Genomic DNA, 17,132 nt, shown 5'->3' with positions numbered 1-17,132 from the left:
CACTTGCACGCCGAATGCCAGCGTCGCAGATTGTAACTGCAAACACCATGAACGCTTCACAATACGCTTCAAAACATCTTAACTTCTGGCCGCCTCATGAGACCTTGTTCTGGTCCGTAGATATTTATCATCAATGAACGCTGTTCAAGGCGTCTCAGTCGCAGCTAGTTGACGGATGATAGCCGCCTAAAGTCAATATCTCACTTTTATATGCGCTACACTGGCCTTATTAACGTCCTTTCCCTCGATGGCAGAGGGATTAGTCTACTTAACACCGAAAACCTCGATCTAGATGATCTTGAGCTGTATACAGCTCCTCATTATGCGATTGATAGTAATGGACATCGTGGGGGGAACAAAAAGCTATGGCCCACAAATGTCTCCAACATCTCAACTATGGACAGTAATTTGGAAATACATCTAGAAAGAATGAAGCCAATTGCGTCTACTTCCTCTTCCTAGCCGGCTGCTTAGAGCTTGCCTTTCCGGAGGCAGTCGCTGTCTCCTTGGCCTTGGGCTCCTCAGCCGATGTGGGCTCCTCTTCCTCCTCATCACTGTCGCCTCCCTGACCGAATTCGTTGACACGCTTGTAATCAACCTTGTACTTCCAGCCCTGGTAGAGCCAAATAAAGAAGATGACATCATCACGGAAAGTCGCCAATCTGTGGAGCCAAGGCATCTTAACGGTGAAAGCGAAAAGGTCATCGATGAAAGTGTTGAGGAACTTGTACGTCAGTGCCTTTCCGGGCATATGAGCGACAGACTATCATAGTGGGTTAGCAGGGTCATTACAAGAGTGGGTGCAAGAACGGAAACATACCTTCAGCCGATAGTTGATGTACAAACTAGGCACCATCATCAGGAAGCCGTAGGCATAGACACTGCCAACAAGCGTCTCGATGACATAGGAGTACCACGACTTGTGCGTGTTGTAGATCAAGCTGTACACAGCATACGCGGCCAAGAGCGGGACGGCAATGATATACAGCCAGCGGAATGCGATCTCATCATACTCTTTGGTCTTCTGCTCCGTCTCACTGAGCTTGTGCTTGTCCTCAAAGACGATAACATAAGGCAGGAATGAGAAGAACGACCCAGCGGGCGGAGGACGCAAGCGCACGTCTACGGTTTTGGTGATCTTCCAGGCTTCTAGCAAGATACCAAAACCTTGACTTGCGAGGATCATCCACGAAGTGTTCTCACTGTTATCCATCAAGTAGAGGAAAATGACCGCCTGCATGAAGACGTTCGCCAGGATGGTACGAACGGAGGTACCGACAACATCCTTCTTCTTACGCCAGTGAGACTATTCAGAGTACATACCCATTAGCGTTTGAAACAAAAAGGCCCCAATAGGGGAATGAAGTGATAAGCTTACAATATCGTTCTTGAAGGCCAGAGTTTCGAAGACCATATGCAGGATCGTAACCACACCAGTTGTGCAGAGCAGGTAGATGTTCGTGTCGAGCAGGACTTCCTTGACCATTTCAAACTCAGTGCCGTCGCCGCCACCGGGTGTCTGGCCACCGAAAGCCGCCTGTTTGGCATTTGCCTTCGCATTCTCATCAACACTTGCCATCATGCTGAACTTCCAGTTCTGCAAGTTGTTGAGAGTGATACGCATAGGAACGGTCTCGACGGTCGAGTTAAGCTCCATCATGTGGCTTCTGAGCTGCCAAAAGGTGTTCAGGAACACAATCGGATAGTACCAGCCATTCTGCCCGGTGGCATCCCGCGCGCCAGTCGCTTCGAGCTGCATATGCTGTCTAACAGCAGGGTGAACCTGACGGTACTTCTGTGCACCCGAGTCAGGAACAACAGACACGGTGAAGTTTGGGTGGTAGTATGACGCAATGGAGACATCGGGAGTGCCATCATCCTCTTCTTCCTGGGTTTCCTCTGACGAAGCCAGCAGGTTCTTCAACTTCTTCACCTTCTTCTTCGGGAGGTACTGGTTCAAGGGGCGGAAGAAATGAACGGCACTATCGGTGCTATAATCCTTGGCGGTAGGGTCGAGCTGGTGTCCGGTGAGTCCGACAAAGAAATGCGCCCAGAGAGTTCCATTGCGTTGAACCTCCTTGGGGATCTTGATGGTCGTATCGATTTCTCTAGTGTCACTGTAGTTTCCGATAGTAAAGTTGTTTTCCTCCAGAACGAGCGAATCCGATGGGAAAGACTTGAATCCAGGAACAAGAATCGAAGGCGAAACATAGATATTCAGGTCCAGGGCACTATCGGAGGGCCAAATCGGGGTAACGAGATCAGGGACGGGGCTGTAGTTGGACACTTCGCTGCGAGGCGGACGCGTGTTGAAAGAAGGCACATCACTAGGTTTTGCTCCTGAGCCGGCGTTTTGCTTTGACCCAAAGAACTGGCTCATCACAAACTGCGCCAACAAGAAGAAAGCCAGGCCCTGAAGGGCACCCTTGAAGCCGGACTAAAGCAAGCAAAAGCGACTGTCAGCTAACCCATCGAATCCAGTACCAAACAAAAGCAGATTGAAGCATACGCACGCTTTGCTCCGGCTCCTCCCTGCGCTGACGTTGTTCCGGCATTGCGACCCGTTAATAGCAAACCTGGTCAGCAAAGATGGAAAAACGGGGGAGAGGGGGAAGAAGAAGAAGAAGGAGAAAAGGAAAAGAGGCCACGAAGGAACACGAAGGCTAACGGCTGGTTGGTTGGTTCTGGCCCAGAAAAGGCGCGGCGTTTTGGCCCTTGGCGGGTCCCGGCGATAAGCCAGGCGGAAGTGGGAAGGGAAAGCATGTCATAAATCCCTCCTCCGCGGATTTCTCCACATCACCGATCTGCTACGAATCCGCCTAACCTGGAGAAGAAGCACTGAGTCGCGCAATGGGCATGTTAGCCTCATGAAGGTCGGTTTTTATCCCAATGGCGGACAATCAGCCCTCTCCCGATTACTCCCGCCCTCAGTTTCCTGCTCATAATGAGCCGCGGGTGTGGGTTATCACGGCCGGGGATTCCCCCATCGGCATCTCTGTGACGCGCCAGATTTTAATGCATGGCGACTATGCCCTGGTCGGACTGGCGCATTCGAACCTGGATCGCGATGAATGTCGTCGCGATATGTTCGATGCTTTTCTCGCAGAAATTGAAAGCAATGAAGGTTGGGGGAAGCGATTCAAGGCACTGCCTCTGGACATAAGGTATGATTGGATCTAAACCCCCTCAACCATATGACATAGGCTTATAAATAACTTACAGGATGGTCGGCGAGTGCCAGGCCATAGTGGCGCAAGCAGTCGCTTCGTTTGGCAGAGTAGACGTTCTTCTATGCTGTACCAGCCAAGGTTAGCCTTCAACGGCCTCGAAACCCCCATCTTGCACATTGCTAAATGGCATCGTAGCCCTCATCGGAACAGTGGAAGAGCTCTCGGCCTCACAACAAACACTGAATCTCGTCCGAGACCAGTTTGAGAGCAACTATTTCGGACCACTCAACATCATCAAAGCAGCGCTGCCGCACATGCGAAGGCAAAAGGCAGGGCACATCACGATCCTCTCCGGCATCAGTAAGCACAACTCCTACCTCCCACATACACCCATACAGGATCTAACCAAACGAACAGCCGCTCACATAGGTACACCCGGACTGGGAATGTACTGCGCAGCCGGATGGGCTCTCGAAGGCTTTTGCGACGTAAGCCTCACCACATGCAATGCTCCATGCCAACCTTATCGCTAACCAAGCCATCCACCAGAGCCTCGCATACGAGATCGCCCCATTCAACATAAAACTCACCATATTCCAATGCAGCATCGAGATTGGTATCCTCACAAACCTAGTAACCAGCGTTCCACCCATAGGACCCGTATACTCGTCCGCAGCTAACCAGGCACCACTATTCCGCGGGATTATGAACCGACTCGTCTCACGTCTGTCGAGCAACACGCAATCATCCGCAGAGTCATCTAATGGATCGAACCAAGGGAACTCTGTTGAAGATGGTCCATTCTCGGCCTCGGAGGTCATATCAACGTATCCTCCGCTCAGTTCGGCGCATATGGAGGTGCTGGTGAGTGAAACTGTCTATGCTATCACAGCTATCGCCGGCCACGAGAATCCCCCGTCACGACATATTGTGGGACAGGAGGGTGTGGCGAGTGTCAAGGAGAAGCTTAAGACGGTTAGTGAAGAGCTGGAGGACTTTATTCAGGCGAGCTTTGCTGTGGATTATGCTGCTGATGAGGCTGGTCGGTCGTCCAAGGACGAAGGTATGATTATGGGTATGGGTGCTGGTCATGAGGGATTTTAATGGTAACGCATGATATCTTGTGTTTCTTGATGTGTTTTGGATAGTTTTTTAGGTAATATTATGAATGAGGAGTCCGCTCATGTGTATGGTAGAGGTATCATGAGGGACTTGTACTAACTATGTTGGCGACACCGCCATGATCTGGAAGGAATGTCCAAACCGGGAGAAAGTAAAGCATATTAGTATGCTGGAGTGTACATAGAAAGGACCAGCCATCCTATTTACTTCCCAGCACGTTGAAACCAAGCTTGTCTCACCTCCCATAAACTACCCATATCCTGATTATTCCGATACGCACGGAACTCTTTCCAAGCATTCCCATTAGGAATGTCCGTAATACGACCATCGACTTCTATAATCTTCGAGGCAAGTGAAGTAAGCCCCTGAATATTTTCGATCAATATCTCGTCCATATTGGCGTCGGGAGCGTCCGCAGGAGGTGTCTCCTCCGTCTCTTCTGTCGATTCCTGAGGGGCTTCGGGCACTGATACGGACGGTTCGTCTGATGCTCCGCCCGCGCTGTCTGGCTTCTCACTTGTTGCTGTGGAGATTTCTGCAACCTCTGCGGACGAAACGGCCTCTGCCGTTGTTGAAGGGCTGGCGGTTTCTGCTGCCGCTTCTATCTGATTTTCAGGCACCTCGCTAGATGATGCCGCTTGGTTGTCGGCTTCTGGGGGTTGCGAACGCTGTCGTTTACAATCACCGTGTTCATCTTCACATTTGCGCTTCTTAGGGGACATGGGCTGTGTCAATTCGCTAGAATTCAATTGAACATTGGAGTCGTTTTCAACAGCATCACTATCTGGCTGCTGATCATCGGCTTCTGGAGGCTGCGAGCGCTGTCGCTTGCAGTCGCCGTGTTCAGCTTCACATTTGTGTTTCCTAGGGGAAGCAGGCTCTGTCGTTTCGCTAGTGTTTGGTTGGACGTTAGAGTCGGTTTGAACAGCATCACTATCTTGCTGCCGATCACCAGCTTCCACATCGGCTTTTGTGCCATCTGCATGGCTTTGATTCTGCTTGCTCTGGCTCGAGACAACTGGAAGAAATACACGCTGTCCAGGAGGAATGACGAAGCTCAACCGCGCACCCTTAATGCCCACAATCTAGCGAGTTGTTAGCAAAGTTGTCAAGTTCGAATCAAGATGCGATAAAGTCTCCACATACCCTAGCTTCCTTCTCTACCAGAACTCTGTCAGCGCCTTTGGAAAAGCATCGCGAGTACTTCCAGACGTCGCCTTCGCGAACAACATTATGGTCAATCAGCGTCTTCAATTTCACCTGAGAGCTTTGTCCTGCCAATAGTGTCTTATCCATCTTCTGTTTCTGTCCCCAGAACTCTTCGAATTCTTCCTCCTTGAACCTGTCAAACGCGCCCGCGGCCCTCTCCTCCATAGCCAGTTCCGCCTGGCGCAACCATTCCGGATCATGAAACCCATTCTGGAGCTCCACCTGAAACTGCCGAATACCTTCGCGCCAGTTATTCGAGTAGCGTAGGAATTCCTGCGGAGGAGGGGGGATCTTCACATCGGAATCATCATCCGTTGGCGGGTTAGGGTCCGGGTGTACACTATCCGGGAGAAGTTTTATGATCTCTTGCTTTTCGCTCTCTTCGAGACAGTTCCAAGCTTTAGGGTTGGCAAGTAGGCCCTGTTCAATAAGGTCATTAGCATACCATTCCCGACATTGCGCCAGCACTATCGATAGTGCCATATCTAGCGATTCCAACATACCACTAAATCCGCATCAACCAACGGTGACTTCGTACTGGTCATCACCTTCTCCTCCTCCCATGGATCCTTCGCGGCTCTTCTAGGATTCCGCTTGGGTTTAGCATTGGTGGTAGTAATAGATGGTGGCATCGCGGAGCTCGATTCGCCGGCATTACTCTGTTCAGCCGCATTCACAGAGGGAGAGGAGCGGCTTCTGAAACATTCTTAAGGTCAGCACTCCTCACTATATTAGTGACGGCCTTCCTCCGCGGTCGTCATATGCGTCTGGTTCCAGACACAAAAGGGAAAGAAGAGAACACAAGCAGTAGTTGGTTTATTCGTACCTTGTTGTTGGCTGCTGCTTCGCTGCTGAACTGCCGCAGTCGACCGCCTTGCGAGGGCGGGCCATTGTTCCGCGGGCCTGGATTGGAGATCTGGACAATACCCCGAAGTCACCAACCTACCACTGCGTGAACAGAAGGAGTGTTTAATTCGGTGATAAGACGGTAAACAAATATCGCCACGATGGTCAGGTCAACACAGATTGCCAGAATTGATGGTAAGATGCTGCCCGGTGCTTGTTCAGGGGGAGGAAGAGTGAGGGGGTGAGCCAAGTGTGCCGTTTGCTGATGTTACGAGACAGGCTTGATGCTGGCGGCATCGGTGGATGATGAGCAGGTCAGTTTGGTTCAGGGCGCATTCACTGCACCATTGTTGCTTGATAGCTGACAATAGGGAATCTTGGTGTTCTTCTCTAGGCTGAAGTGGAGCTCTCTGAGATCAAGTCTCAGGCTAAGATGATCTTTCGCCGATTGAATCGCAATTCGGCGCCGCAAGCCAGTATTGAATCCGGTCAATTTAATCTACAGTATGTTTTGGTGTTTGAATCTTGTACGACGCAAAACTACTCGGTGCAAGTTGGCTGACCGCCGGAGTTAGCTATCTTATCAAGGATGATATCTGCTTCCTTTGCATATGCGATCACTCCTATCCGCGCAAGCTTGCGTTCACCTATTTGGCCGATCTTGCAACCGAGTTCACTACCACATATTCCCCGACACAATATCAATCCCCGACTCTGCGCCCATATGCCTTTGTGGAATTCGACACCTTCATTCAGCGCACCAAGAAGCTCTACCAGGATAGTCGCGCGTCGCAAAATCTCGACCGTCTGAACGATGAGCTCCGGGACGTGACAAAGGTGATGACCAAGAACATCGAGGACCTTCTATACAGAGGCGATAGCTTGGAGAGAATGGGTGAATTGTCGGGCCGTCTACGAGAAGACAGCAAGAAGTACAGAAAGGCCGCGGTACGGATCAACTGGGAGTTGTTGGTCAAACAGGTAGGTTCTAAGTCTTGAGGCAACGGCAGACTTGTCGCTAACTTGTCGCAGTATGGTCCTGTCGCGGGTGTTGGGTTTATCTTTCTTTTCCTCATTTGGTGGCGCTTCTTTTAATTGCGGGCAAAACGGCTCCGAACTCGATACCCGCTAATATGATTGTATGCATAGATAATGTCTCTGGTGGTTGCAGGACACCATCCCCCTAAGCCCAGGACTGAATCAGCTCGAACAAATATCTGGCAGAGCTGTTGGACTGTATATCTTAAGTCGTCGCATAGTTGTAAGAGCTTGAACAGCGAATCCGTATCCTTCTATCGCACATGGCCCGTGTTGCAAATGACGTTTCCATAGGGAGACTCCGCAGACGGTCGAATGGTGCCTGGTGGCGTATATGAGGGGCCTGGGTGATGAATAACTCGAAGCAATTAAACCTAGATTTCATCCTCCTCTTCGTCAAAATCGTCCTCTTCACCCATGTCGTATAAGATGCGACCTCCTTCACCAGGACCGTCGCCCTGCTGGGCATCGAAGTACGGCAGCACCACACCCTCTCGATCCCGTCTCTGTCTTTCGGTAAGGCGCAGTTCGAATGTTGATTCGGGTTCTTCTTCGCCTGCACCAGCTTCCGGCTCCTGTGGCGGGCGGTACAAGGGATGGTCGTCCAGCAACGTCACGATCTCCTTCAGGTATTGGGGAGGGTAACGAGAAGCGGGAGGAAGGAAGTACCATTCCAGAACGCCACGACCACTCTTCCTGCGGTGCTCCAGCTCAAGTACAATCCCCTCTGATGAGTCGTGGCCACTCGGTTTGTCTAGTCGGCCAAGGAGCACGCCATCTTGCTCTTCTTCAAGACCAAAAACAGGCGCGGCCAAACTCCGATCGCGTGCCGCTTTCTGCGCGAGAATATGCGAGAATGAATGGAGTGTAATGATTGTAGTTGCAAGGTAAGTCAGCATCGAGAGGGGCGAAGGTGCGTAAGGCGAGAGAGCAGGTGGGCTGGGAACATCCTGATGGAAGGTTACCACGAGCGACACGTCCACCTTGGGAGCGGTGGGATTCGACGGGATTAGGAAGGAGCTGAGGAACTGTGATATATGGAACTGAGGGTCATTCTTTTTCGAGTGTAGAAGCGGGTTAATGGCGTCGATGAGGATGAGTCTCCCTTTAATGTGTTAGCCGCTTCACGGTACAAGCTCAACGGAAGAAGCTCGGAATGGGCATACTTCGAGAAGGACTGTTCGACGAGACGTTCTGATAAGCAGCGCCAACTGCTCTTAGAATTTCCAAAGGACTCTTCCGGCGAGCGGTGATGAATGCATCGACACCGTCTGGGGCTTTCAATGTTTCAAAGGCAAGGAGGGTTACATGGGTCCTGGAAAGCTGTTGCGACAGTTAGCCAGAACGGCAAGGATGACAAAACAAGTAATTGTTCAATGGCATGGAGGCCATTTTGAGGAAGCCTCTGTAGCCGACTATCCACCATACAAAGAACCTCACAATGCTTAGAGCAAATAGATTGCCTACCTTTGCACGTCGAATGTATTCTTTGGTCAGTGGGGTCGCGGGCTGCTCTAGTGAGTCCAAGACCAAAGTAAGCGGTGATGCAGTGTCCCTCAGGCTAAGAAGCTTTGAGATCAAGAGTAAATTATGGGTCTGTCGGTGAGACGTGCTTGCGGGCGCCATAGTTGGAAGTTAGGTAAGGGCGACATGCAGCGGAAGATCGGGAATGGGAAAATTGAAGAAAATCGGAATCGGTTCGGCACAAAAGATTGCGGGGTCCATGAATCAATCGAGCTATGGAGGGGCGCCCAGGATTTCCAATGAGCGATCTCGCTGGCGTTTAAGCTCAGGGCTGTCGGCCCACCCGCATGATGTACGGTACTACAGCAGATAAAATATTCGGAGAATTTAGAGAGTTTGATGGTCAAGAGCTTTACAAGGGGAAACAATTTATACTCCAATATAATATAGTATGTTCCTAGCAGAATTCCAAATTTGATCTTCTCTATACTTAAGATAATTGTGACCTGCTATTGAGATTAAGTAAACACATACCATTTTACCGCAGATATTGCATACATCACAGGTGATAAAATGTACTAATAGTTCCCTCTTTGCCATAACCATATATGTCACTATAGACACTCTTACTGACTCATTGAATAGTACTATGATGATTCTTTCTTTAGTCATTGGTTAATAGGGTCTATATGAACTTGCGTAGACCAGGCTACTGTGTCGCAGTGTACTATCGATCCTAGTACTACTAGCTGAGGTTGAAGTTCAACACAACTAGTAATACTAGTAGTAGTATCACTGGTTACTATTACAGTACTGAATACTATATTGATGCTGCGGATACTACTACTACTATTACTCGTAGTGTTGTCGGAATAAAGCTTTACGAGGCTTTCCCACTGTCTCAAACTAAGAATATACTTCACTGGATCACCAAGTTGGCCAGTGCGGCCACATGCTAACAATTGAAACCTGTTTCAGCTATCAGAATTACTTTCAAGTGAGAAATTATCCCCAAAATAGTATAAAGTCAGTTCAAGCTGTCATGTGAGACTTCCAAAGTGAGAGTTGTATCAACCTGGGAATTTGGTTATCGCATATCTCCGGCAACGATAAGCTGGCCGCATCAGTTCCCGGAACACTTGGTTGTGTCTCAATCTTGCGCTTACTCCCCTCTTGTGAGTGAAAAGTCGCCGATTTATAAACATTATAGCAACAAGATACTACAAACAATCTATCCATCTCTTTATCCATATAGTGAATGGCCTGGGTTGCAGATCGGCGGTGGTTCAAGGCCATCTGACAAGCCGCGCAGTAGGTCGAAACCGGCTACCGTAATAATCTTCACGCCTTCAATCTCGGGACCTGACTTACGGAGCACTTTTTCTCATACTCAGTCAAGACTACAACCACTGCGTGGCGCGCCTATCTCTATCAATTGGCATTGAAATCTAGGGAAGAAAGGGTAATGGACTGATTACTTTGGATATCTCTTTACCTGCCGCCACATCCCCTACCCCCCTGCCCTTTCAACCGCTCCTGCGGAATCACACGTGCACGAAGAGAACAACACTCCATCAGCACAACAACTCCCACAGATACCGGCCTCAAGATGACGGAACCACCAGCGAAACGTGCTCGCCGTGTCGATAGCTCAGCCATGTGGGACCAAGACGACCGGAGGACACGTTCACCCGAAGTAGAACCAGATTATACCAGAAGCCCTCGCCGGGAGCATATTGCGAAAGATGATGGACGACGCGATGGGCCTCGCGATGACCGGAGATATCGTTCTCGTTCCAGAGATAGGAGGGACAGGAGGCGAGATAGAAGCCGGTCCAGGGATCGCCGTGACCGCGACCGCAGAGACAGAGACAGAGATGGACGGGGAATGAGGGACAGAGAAAGAAGTGTCAGTCGGGATAGGCACTATGATAGACGCGGTATGCCAAAGTCAAACCAAATCCCTCTGAACTACAGATGCTAACAACACATGAAGGCTACCCTTCGAAAGGAGACAGGTTCAGGTCGCGATCACCTCTTCCGAACGGCAACAGGGACCGGTCGCGGACGCCGCCACCTCGCGGACCCCGGAATGACCGCAGGCACGATCGCAGAGATCATAGAGGGCAGACAAACGGTGCTACGGATGCGAAGTCGGGTGTGAACCGGCACAAAGATGAGATGGATGTGGACAGTGACGGTGCTGTGGGAGAAGACGATGTCGAGGCAATGATGCGCCGCAGCATGGGATTCACGAAATTCAGGAGCACGAAGAACACCAAGGTTCCCGGGAACGACATCTATGGCGTCCGCAAGGAGAAGAAGACGGAGTACAGACAGTACATGAATCGTGTCGGAGGATTCAACAGACCTCTCAGTCCCTCGAGGTGACCAAAAGCTTCTGTCTCCCGGCTACCCTCACGATATCATCGGTCGTCGCTTGCTCATATTCTTAACTTTGCACTTTCGATTTATTTCACATCTCTAAATGTTTCTTTGTTGGGGCGATATCAATTTTCATGCATGGCTGGAGTCAAGATCTATGGAGGGCTTTTTCTTTTGTTGTCGCTCGACTGTTTTTTTCAAGCAAATAAGATACCTTTTAAAGCCTGTCTATATCCTTGCATTGGTTCTTAGTAGGTCGAATCAGGGCAGATGTAATATAATCAAGACTTATCAGGATCCTCGGCACATGACCTCTGTGACGTATAGGCCCCTCTTCAAAAGACTTGCTTCCGACACCAATTCGACTCCCCGTCATTACTTTGAATATCTCGTCATCTCGCCATCGTGGCTTCTCTGAGGGCTTTAGCATCAAGGATTGCGCCATACCACAAGATGTCAGCTTCTGGCGAACGCCGTGAAATTGTGATCGTTGGTACGTGTGCGCCACATGCGCATCAATCTACTTATCTCTATCTACCCCGCACAGCCCGGAAAATGCGTGCTAATGGCTTTTTCCTTAAGGTGGTGGTATCATCGGATGCTGCTCAGCTTATTATTTGACCAGACATCCTTCTTTTGACCCTTCACGGCACTCGGTGACTCTCATTGAAGCATCCGACATCGCAGGAGGGGCATCGGGCAAAGCAGGAGGCCTTCTGGCATTGTGGGCTTACCCGAGCAACATCGTCCCACTGAGTTACAAGTTGCATGCGGACTTGGCTAAGGAGCACAATGGCAAGGAGCGATGGGGTTATCGAGAAGTCAATTGCGGACAGCTCATGGCGAAGGGCCGTCCTCTCAGCGACAAGAAAGACGCCAGCGCAGGAGCGAGTGGGAGCTCGGTGTCACTACAGAAGCGGAGCGCCGATGCCATGGGAAAATTAAAAGCTGCGAAGTTTCCCAAGGATCTAGACTGGTTTGAGCCTGAGGCTGTGAGAAGCTACACAAGCATGAGTGATCCTGGAGAGACCGCCCAGGTTCATCCTTATCTCTTCACCACTTCTATCGCTAAGCTTGCCGAAGAGAAGGGTGCAAAGATAATACTGGGCTCCGTTACCGGCATCGACTATTACGGAGATGCTGTCCAGTCAGTATCGTATACTGACAAGAAGACGGGTGAATCGCACAGCATCTCCGCAACGGACGTTGTTGTTGCTGCCGGTCCCTGGACGAGGTCGGTCTTGCCAGAAGCCCCTATCACGGCGACTCGCGCACACAGTGTTGTTATCCGGCCAGTTGAGCCAGTCAGCGCATACACTCTGTTCACCAGCATTGACCTCCCGGCCAATTTCGATCCGACGAAGCCTTCTCGACCTGATGAGGCCTCGCCGGAGATTTATGCTCGCCCAGACAATACAGTTTATGCATGTGGTGAAGGCGATCACGTTGTTCCGCTTCCGAAAACCAGCGCAGATGTGGAAGTAGATCAAGTGCGATGCCAGGATATCATCAACCAGGTCGGCAGCATCTCTGATCGACTCCGTGATGGCGAAGTCTTAGCCCGACAGGCTTGTTACTTGCCCAATGTGGCTGCTGCACGCGGGGGTCCATTGATTGGTCATACTGGCACCAAGGGGCTATACCTTGCTGCTGGCCATACTTGCTGGGGCATACAAAACGCCCCGGGTACTGGCAAGCTGATTAGCGAATTCGTCTTCGATGGTGCAGCTAAAAGTGCGAAGATCGGTTCGCTGGACCCAAGGAATTTCCTGTAGAATAAAAGCCTGTAGATAGTATTCTGCACGTCAAATGCAAAAATTGCAGGTAGAATTATAGTTCTCTCTAGCAGGAGCTTATTGCAGGCTGCAGGACCCATTGTCGGGGGGTGGAGCTTGGGCCACGTAATTTGCGGAGCGGAGGCCGGCCGCTCCAGCAGATGCCAGATAGTAACAACGAACGCGCATTTCCCATGAACTGAACCGCATCGGTGTCAATTTGCCCCCTCCATGATCATCCTCAGTCTCTGAGGTTTGAATTTAGCTCTGGATGCTTTCGATATAGAAGATGCATCTTTCTAAGATATCCGCATACTTAACGCCGGTACTCAATGCCGCTGCTGTGCTTTCCAGTCAAGCTCCGGCCGATGATCTCTCCGTTCTAAGCAGCGAGGTAGCGAGAGCCAACAACCAGTCTTTACTATGGGGCCCGTATAAACCGAACCTCTACTTTGGGGTTCGCCCTCGCATCCCGAACAGTCTGTTTGCAGGATTGATGTGGGCAAAGGTGGACAATTATGCCACGGCGCAACAGAGTATGTGTCCGGAACAAGCAAACCGGTCTCTTCCTTCTAACAATTGCATCCGCCCAACTGTGAACTGACCTTTTTCAAAAGACTTTAGACATACCTGCGAGCAGAATGAAGGCATGGCTGGCTATGGCTGGGATGAATACGACATTCGGAAGGGTGGCCGCCAGACAATTCATGATGCCGGAAACTCCATTGATCTAACGATCGATTTCGTGAAGGTCCCCGGTGGACAACATGGAGGCAGCTGGGCTGCTCGTGTGAAGGGTGTTCCCCGCGAAGATGCTGATCCCGATCAGCCCACAACCGTTCTATTCTATGCAGGCTTGGAGGGACTTGGCAACTTGGGCGTCGAGGGCGCACCTGAGGATCCTTACGGCTTTGCGGGTGATGTTAAGTTGGGTGGCTTTACAACGGATCTCGGCGATTTCTCGATCGATGTTACTTCTGGTCCTGAGAGCAACGAGTACCCGGAGCATGGTCACCCAACCTATGACGAGAAGCCCTTGGACCGTACCTTGGTGTCGAGCTTGACCATGCACCCGGAGCAGCTCTGGCAGACTAAAGGTTCGGCTTCCATTGCTCGATGTTGCATTACATGCATTCTGGGTAACAACAGCTAACTTTATGCGCAGTTATCATGTTCACGCAGATGAAGAAGGAGGTCGACGAAATGGTCGAGAAGTATGGATCGGAGAACCCTCCCCCTCCCTACCAGCTCTTCACCATCAAGAATGAGCCCGGGGATGGTAATATGCATCTGGTGCAGAAGGTCTTCAAGGGCTCTTTCGAGGTACTTACTGCAGGATAACACCCGCTTATGGATTGTTACTCACTGTTGCTAGTTCGATATTCTTTTCTCTTCTGCATCTTCCCCGCAGCCTATGACTTGTGAGACATTTTGCCCTCGACCGGGATGTTTATCCTGTGCTAACGAGTCTGTTCAACAGCCGAGCTTCTCACCGAGCAGATCTCAAGCGCCTCTCTTGAGTTCTCTGAACGGTTTGAAAGCATCCACCCCCCGCAAGCGCCATTCGATACTGCGGAATACACCGAATTCTCCAAGTCCATGCTCTCGAACCTTGTCGGTGGCATTGGCTTCTTCCACGGAACAGATATCGTAGATCGTTCGGCTGCGCCGGAGTATGACGAGGAGAATGAGGGCTTCTGGGAAGAAACTGCAGAGGCTAGGGGCCGGGCACAGCCTATTCTCGAAGGCCCGAAGGATCTCTTCACTTGCGTTCCCTCCCGCCCATTCTTCCCTAGAGGTTTCCTCTGGGATGAAGGCTTCCACCTGATTCCAGTTATCGACTGGGATACAGACCTTGCGTAAGTGTCCGAAATCCAGAGTACTTGCAAATCCACTAACTTCAACAAGGCTTGAGATCGTCAAGAGCTGGCTTAACCTGATGGATGAAGATGGTTGGATTGCCAGAGAGCAGATTCTCGGATCCGAGGCTCGCAGCAAGGTTCCTCCCGAGTTCACGATCCAATACCCTCATTATGCCAACCCTCCGACTCTTTTCATCATTCTGGAGGCTTTCATCGATAAGCTGGATGCGAAGAAGAACGCTTCGATGCAGACATACGCTGATTCTGGAGCCTCTGACAACCTCCGCTCTATCTTTGTCGACCAACCCGAGTTGGGTGAAGCCTTTATCCGTTCAATCTACCCGTTGCTCAAGAAGCACTACTACTGGTACAGAAGCACCCAGAAGGGTGATATCAAGTCCTACGACCGTGAGGCGTACTCTACTAGGGAAGCCTACCGCTGGCGAGGACGCTCGGTCCAGCATATCCTGACTTCTGGATTGGATGATTATCCTCGGCCTCAACCTCCCCACCCCGGTGAGCTGCACGTCGACCTTATGAGCTGGATGGGCATGATGACTCGTGCTCTTCGTCGCATTGCGGTGACCATTGGGGAGACAGAGGACGCCGAGGTGTTCAAGACCTACGAGACCGCCATCGAGAGAAACATCGATGATCTTCACTGGGATGATGACGCTCGTACTTACTGCGATGCGACTATCGATGAATATGAGGAGCACGTCCACGTTTGCCACAAGGGTTATATCTCTATCTTCCCCTTCCTCACTGGCATGCTGGGCCCGGATAGCCCCCGCTTGAAGGCCGTTTTGGATCTGATTGGTGACCCGGAGGAGCTCTGGAGCGACTATGGTATTCGCAGCTTGAGCAAGAAGGACCAGTTCTACGGCACTGCTGAGAACTACTGGAGAAGCCCCATCTGGGTTAACATCAACTACTTGGTGCTTAAGAATCTCTACGTAAGTATTTACCTACTCCAGACACGGCCATCAATAATGCTAACCTTCCATTCTAGGATATTGCCATCGTTTCCGGTCCTCACAAGGAACAGGCTCGTGAGCTGTATTCCAACCTGCGCAAGAACCTAGTTGAGAATGTCTTCCAGGAGTGGAAGAAGACCGGATTTGCCTGGGAGCAATACAACCCCGAGACCGGAAACGGACAGCGGACCCAGCACTTCACCGGCTGGACCAGTATGGTGGTGAAGATGATGTCCATGCCCGATCTGCCCGCCAGCGCGCAGAAGGGCCATGATGAGCTGTAAGTCCATATAAGCGAAGTATGTATGGTATAGTTTAGATATCCTGGAGTATCATCAAAGTCTGTACAATGTTAAATCCCAAACGCCGAGAATACCATGCAAATCGAAGAATGGCGACCCTAATTTCAGCGTCGTCGATGGTGGTCGGGTGAATCCCTTTCTCTCGGGAGAGCACGATGACGATCCTCTCGCGGTCTCCTATGGTCGTCACGTCTCCGGTCTCTACTCCTTGACCGTGATCGCGAGCGTCTTCTTCTGTGGTCGCGATCGCGATCGCGCGACCTACTTCTAGATCTGTGGCGATGACTCCGATGACGTCGCTCGCGCTCCTCACCATGCCTGCGATGCCTGCGCTCTCGTTCCCTGTCCCTGTCCCTATCTCTGTCGCCTGGGCGGTCTCGCTTTCGATCCCTCCCCGGGCTTCGACTACGGCCGCTGCGTCGGGACGAGCCATACCCAAGGCCCTTTCCTTCTTCCTCATCGCGATCTTCTGTAGCCTCCTCCTTTATAGTCCTTTGTCCATCTTTGTCCCCAAGAGGCACCAAGTTGGCATTGTCTGACGCCTTCGGCGGTATCGGAAGACCTAAAGCTCGTGCCATCGCTTCTTCTTCAGCTTCTTTGACGCGCTGTTTCTCCTCACGTTCCCTTCTGGCCTGATCTTCGTCATCACCGTCTCCCTTTGCGTACCACATTAAATCCTTTCCCTGCTGCCAGCGTCCGACAGGCGCCATGACTGAGTGGCCGAGATAGTTCTCGCGATGCGCGGAATCTTTGACATCGGACCATTTGAAATCGCCGCGGCCGCCGCTGGGGGGTGACAGTTAGTTTAGGATATTATCTCATGATAAGGGTGGGTAGAATTGGGGTGACTAACCGGCTGCCCTCTTTCCTAACTCCTGCAACGAGATCCATTTCGAGGGTTAACCCAACAGGAAGTAGTGATTTGATCCAACACGTTGGAAAGAATCCCAGAATGAATCGGGGAAGTGAAGCTGAAGCTACC

At 51.0% G+C, this 17,132-nt stretch overlaps 9 protein-coding genes across 9 annotated transcripts; 5 read left to right on the top strand and 4 right to left on the bottom strand.

Moving 5' to 3' along the window:
• Nucleotides 1-445: 445 nt before the first annotated feature.
• BO85DRAFT_361290 (CLPTM1 family protein) lies at nt 446-2,380 on the bottom strand (the record flags this gene model as incomplete). Its single annotated transcript, XM_025655587.1, has 3 exons — nt 446-763; nt 821-1,306; nt 1,379-2,380. 3 exons carry the CDS (start codon nt 2,378-2,380, stop codon nt 446-448), a joined length of 1,806 nt encoding a protein of 601 aa, XP_025521298.1.
• Nucleotides 2,381-2,774: 394 nt separating this feature from the next.
• Nucleotides 2,775-4,667, top strand: BO85DRAFT_387648 (short chain dehydrogenase/reductase family protein). Its single transcript, XM_025656677.1, has 4 exons — nt 2,775-3,164; nt 3,223-3,308; nt 3,366-3,658; nt 3,720-4,667. The coding sequence occupies exons 1-4, from the start codon at nt 2,890-2,892 to the stop codon at nt 4,272-4,274; spliced, it is 1,209 nt and encodes a 402-aa protein (XP_025521297.1). The 5' UTR covers nt 2,775-2,889; the 3' UTR covers nt 4,275-4,667.
• BO85DRAFT_444661 (uncharacterized protein) lies at nt 4,288-6,301 on the bottom strand. Its single transcript, XM_025659075.1, has 3 exons — nt 6,005-6,301; nt 5,439-5,921; nt 4,288-5,377 (listed from the first exon to the last, which is right to left on the bottom strand). Exons 1-3 carry the CDS (start codon nt 6,131-6,133, stop codon nt 4,496-4,498), a joined length of 1,494 nt encoding a protein of 497 aa, XP_025521296.1. The 5' UTR covers nt 6,134-6,301; the 3' UTR covers nt 4,288-4,495.
• Nucleotides 6,302-6,426: 125 nt separating this feature from the next.
• Nucleotides 6,427-7,534, top strand: BO85DRAFT_444660 (SNAP receptor SEC22). Its single transcript, XM_025659074.1, has 5 exons — nt 6,427-6,542; nt 6,627-6,661; nt 6,742-6,851; nt 6,923-7,328; nt 7,380-7,534. Exons 1-5 carry the CDS (start codon nt 6,509-6,511, stop codon nt 7,440-7,442), a joined length of 648 nt encoding a protein of 215 aa, XP_025521295.1. The 5' UTR covers nt 6,427-6,508; the 3' UTR covers nt 7,443-7,534.
• A 225-nt stretch (nt 7,535-7,759) lies between these two features.
• Nucleotides 7,760-9,011, bottom strand: BO85DRAFT_483223 (Elongator subunit IKI1; the record flags this gene model as incomplete). Its single annotated transcript, XM_025663143.1, has 3 exons — nt 7,760-8,490; nt 8,552-8,708; nt 8,853-9,011. 3 exons carry the CDS (start codon nt 9,009-9,011, stop codon nt 7,760-7,762), a joined length of 1,047 nt encoding a protein of 348 aa, XP_025521294.1.
• Nucleotides 9,012-10,021: 1,010 nt separating this feature from the next.
• Nucleotides 10,022-11,465, top strand: BO85DRAFT_444658 (SNUT3/LISCH7 family protein). Its single transcript, XM_025659073.1, has 2 exons — nt 10,022-10,789; nt 10,846-11,465. Exons 1-2 carry the CDS (start codon nt 10,459-10,461, stop codon nt 11,238-11,240), a joined length of 726 nt encoding a protein of 241 aa, XP_025521293.1. The 5' UTR covers nt 10,022-10,458; the 3' UTR covers nt 11,241-11,465.
• A 150-nt stretch (nt 11,466-11,615) lies between these two features.
• Nucleotides 11,616-13,064, top strand: BO85DRAFT_444657 (NAD(P)/FAD-dependent oxidoreductase). Its single transcript, XM_025659072.1, has one exon. It carries the CDS (start codon nt 12,074-12,076, stop codon nt 13,007-13,009), a length of 936 nt encoding a protein of 311 aa, XP_025521292.1. The 5' UTR covers nt 11,616-12,073; the 3' UTR covers nt 13,010-13,064.
• A 123-nt stretch (nt 13,065-13,187) lies between these two features.
• Nucleotides 13,188-16,426, top strand: cwh41 (mannosyl-oligosaccharide glucosidase). The gene is made up of 7 exons (XM_025659071.1): nt 13,188-13,545; nt 13,627-14,106; nt 14,175-14,332; nt 14,385-14,430; nt 14,490-14,868; nt 14,918-15,827; nt 15,884-16,426. Exons 1-7 carry the CDS (start codon nt 13,299-13,301, stop codon nt 16,130-16,132), a joined length of 2,469 nt encoding a protein of 822 aa, XP_025521291.1. The 5' UTR covers nt 13,188-13,298; the 3' UTR covers nt 16,133-16,426.
• BO85DRAFT_411272 (MMtag domain-containing protein) lies at nt 16,164-17,100 on the bottom strand (the record flags this gene model as incomplete). The annotated part of the gene is made up of 3 exons (XM_025657518.1): nt 17,004-17,100; nt 16,586-16,936; nt 16,164-16,530 (listed from the first exon to the last, which is right to left on the bottom strand). The coding sequence occupies exons 1-3, from the start codon at nt 17,039-17,041 to the stop codon at nt 16,164-16,166; spliced, it is 756 nt and encodes a 251-aa protein (XP_025521290.1). The 5' UTR covers nt 17,042-17,100.
• Nucleotides 17,101-17,132: the final 32 nt, after the last annotated feature.

The sequence above is a fragment of the Aspergillus piperis genome, assembly GCF_003184755.1.
Source record: "Aspergillus piperis CBS 112811 unplaced genomic scaffold BO85scaffold_1, whole genome shotgun sequence".
NCBI classification, from domain to species: Eukaryota; Fungi; Ascomycota; class Eurotiomycetes; order Eurotiales; family Aspergillaceae; genus Aspergillus; species Aspergillus piperis.
Note: the sequence above shows the minus strand (reverse complement) of the source record. Positions and strands in the feature narration are given on the sequence as shown.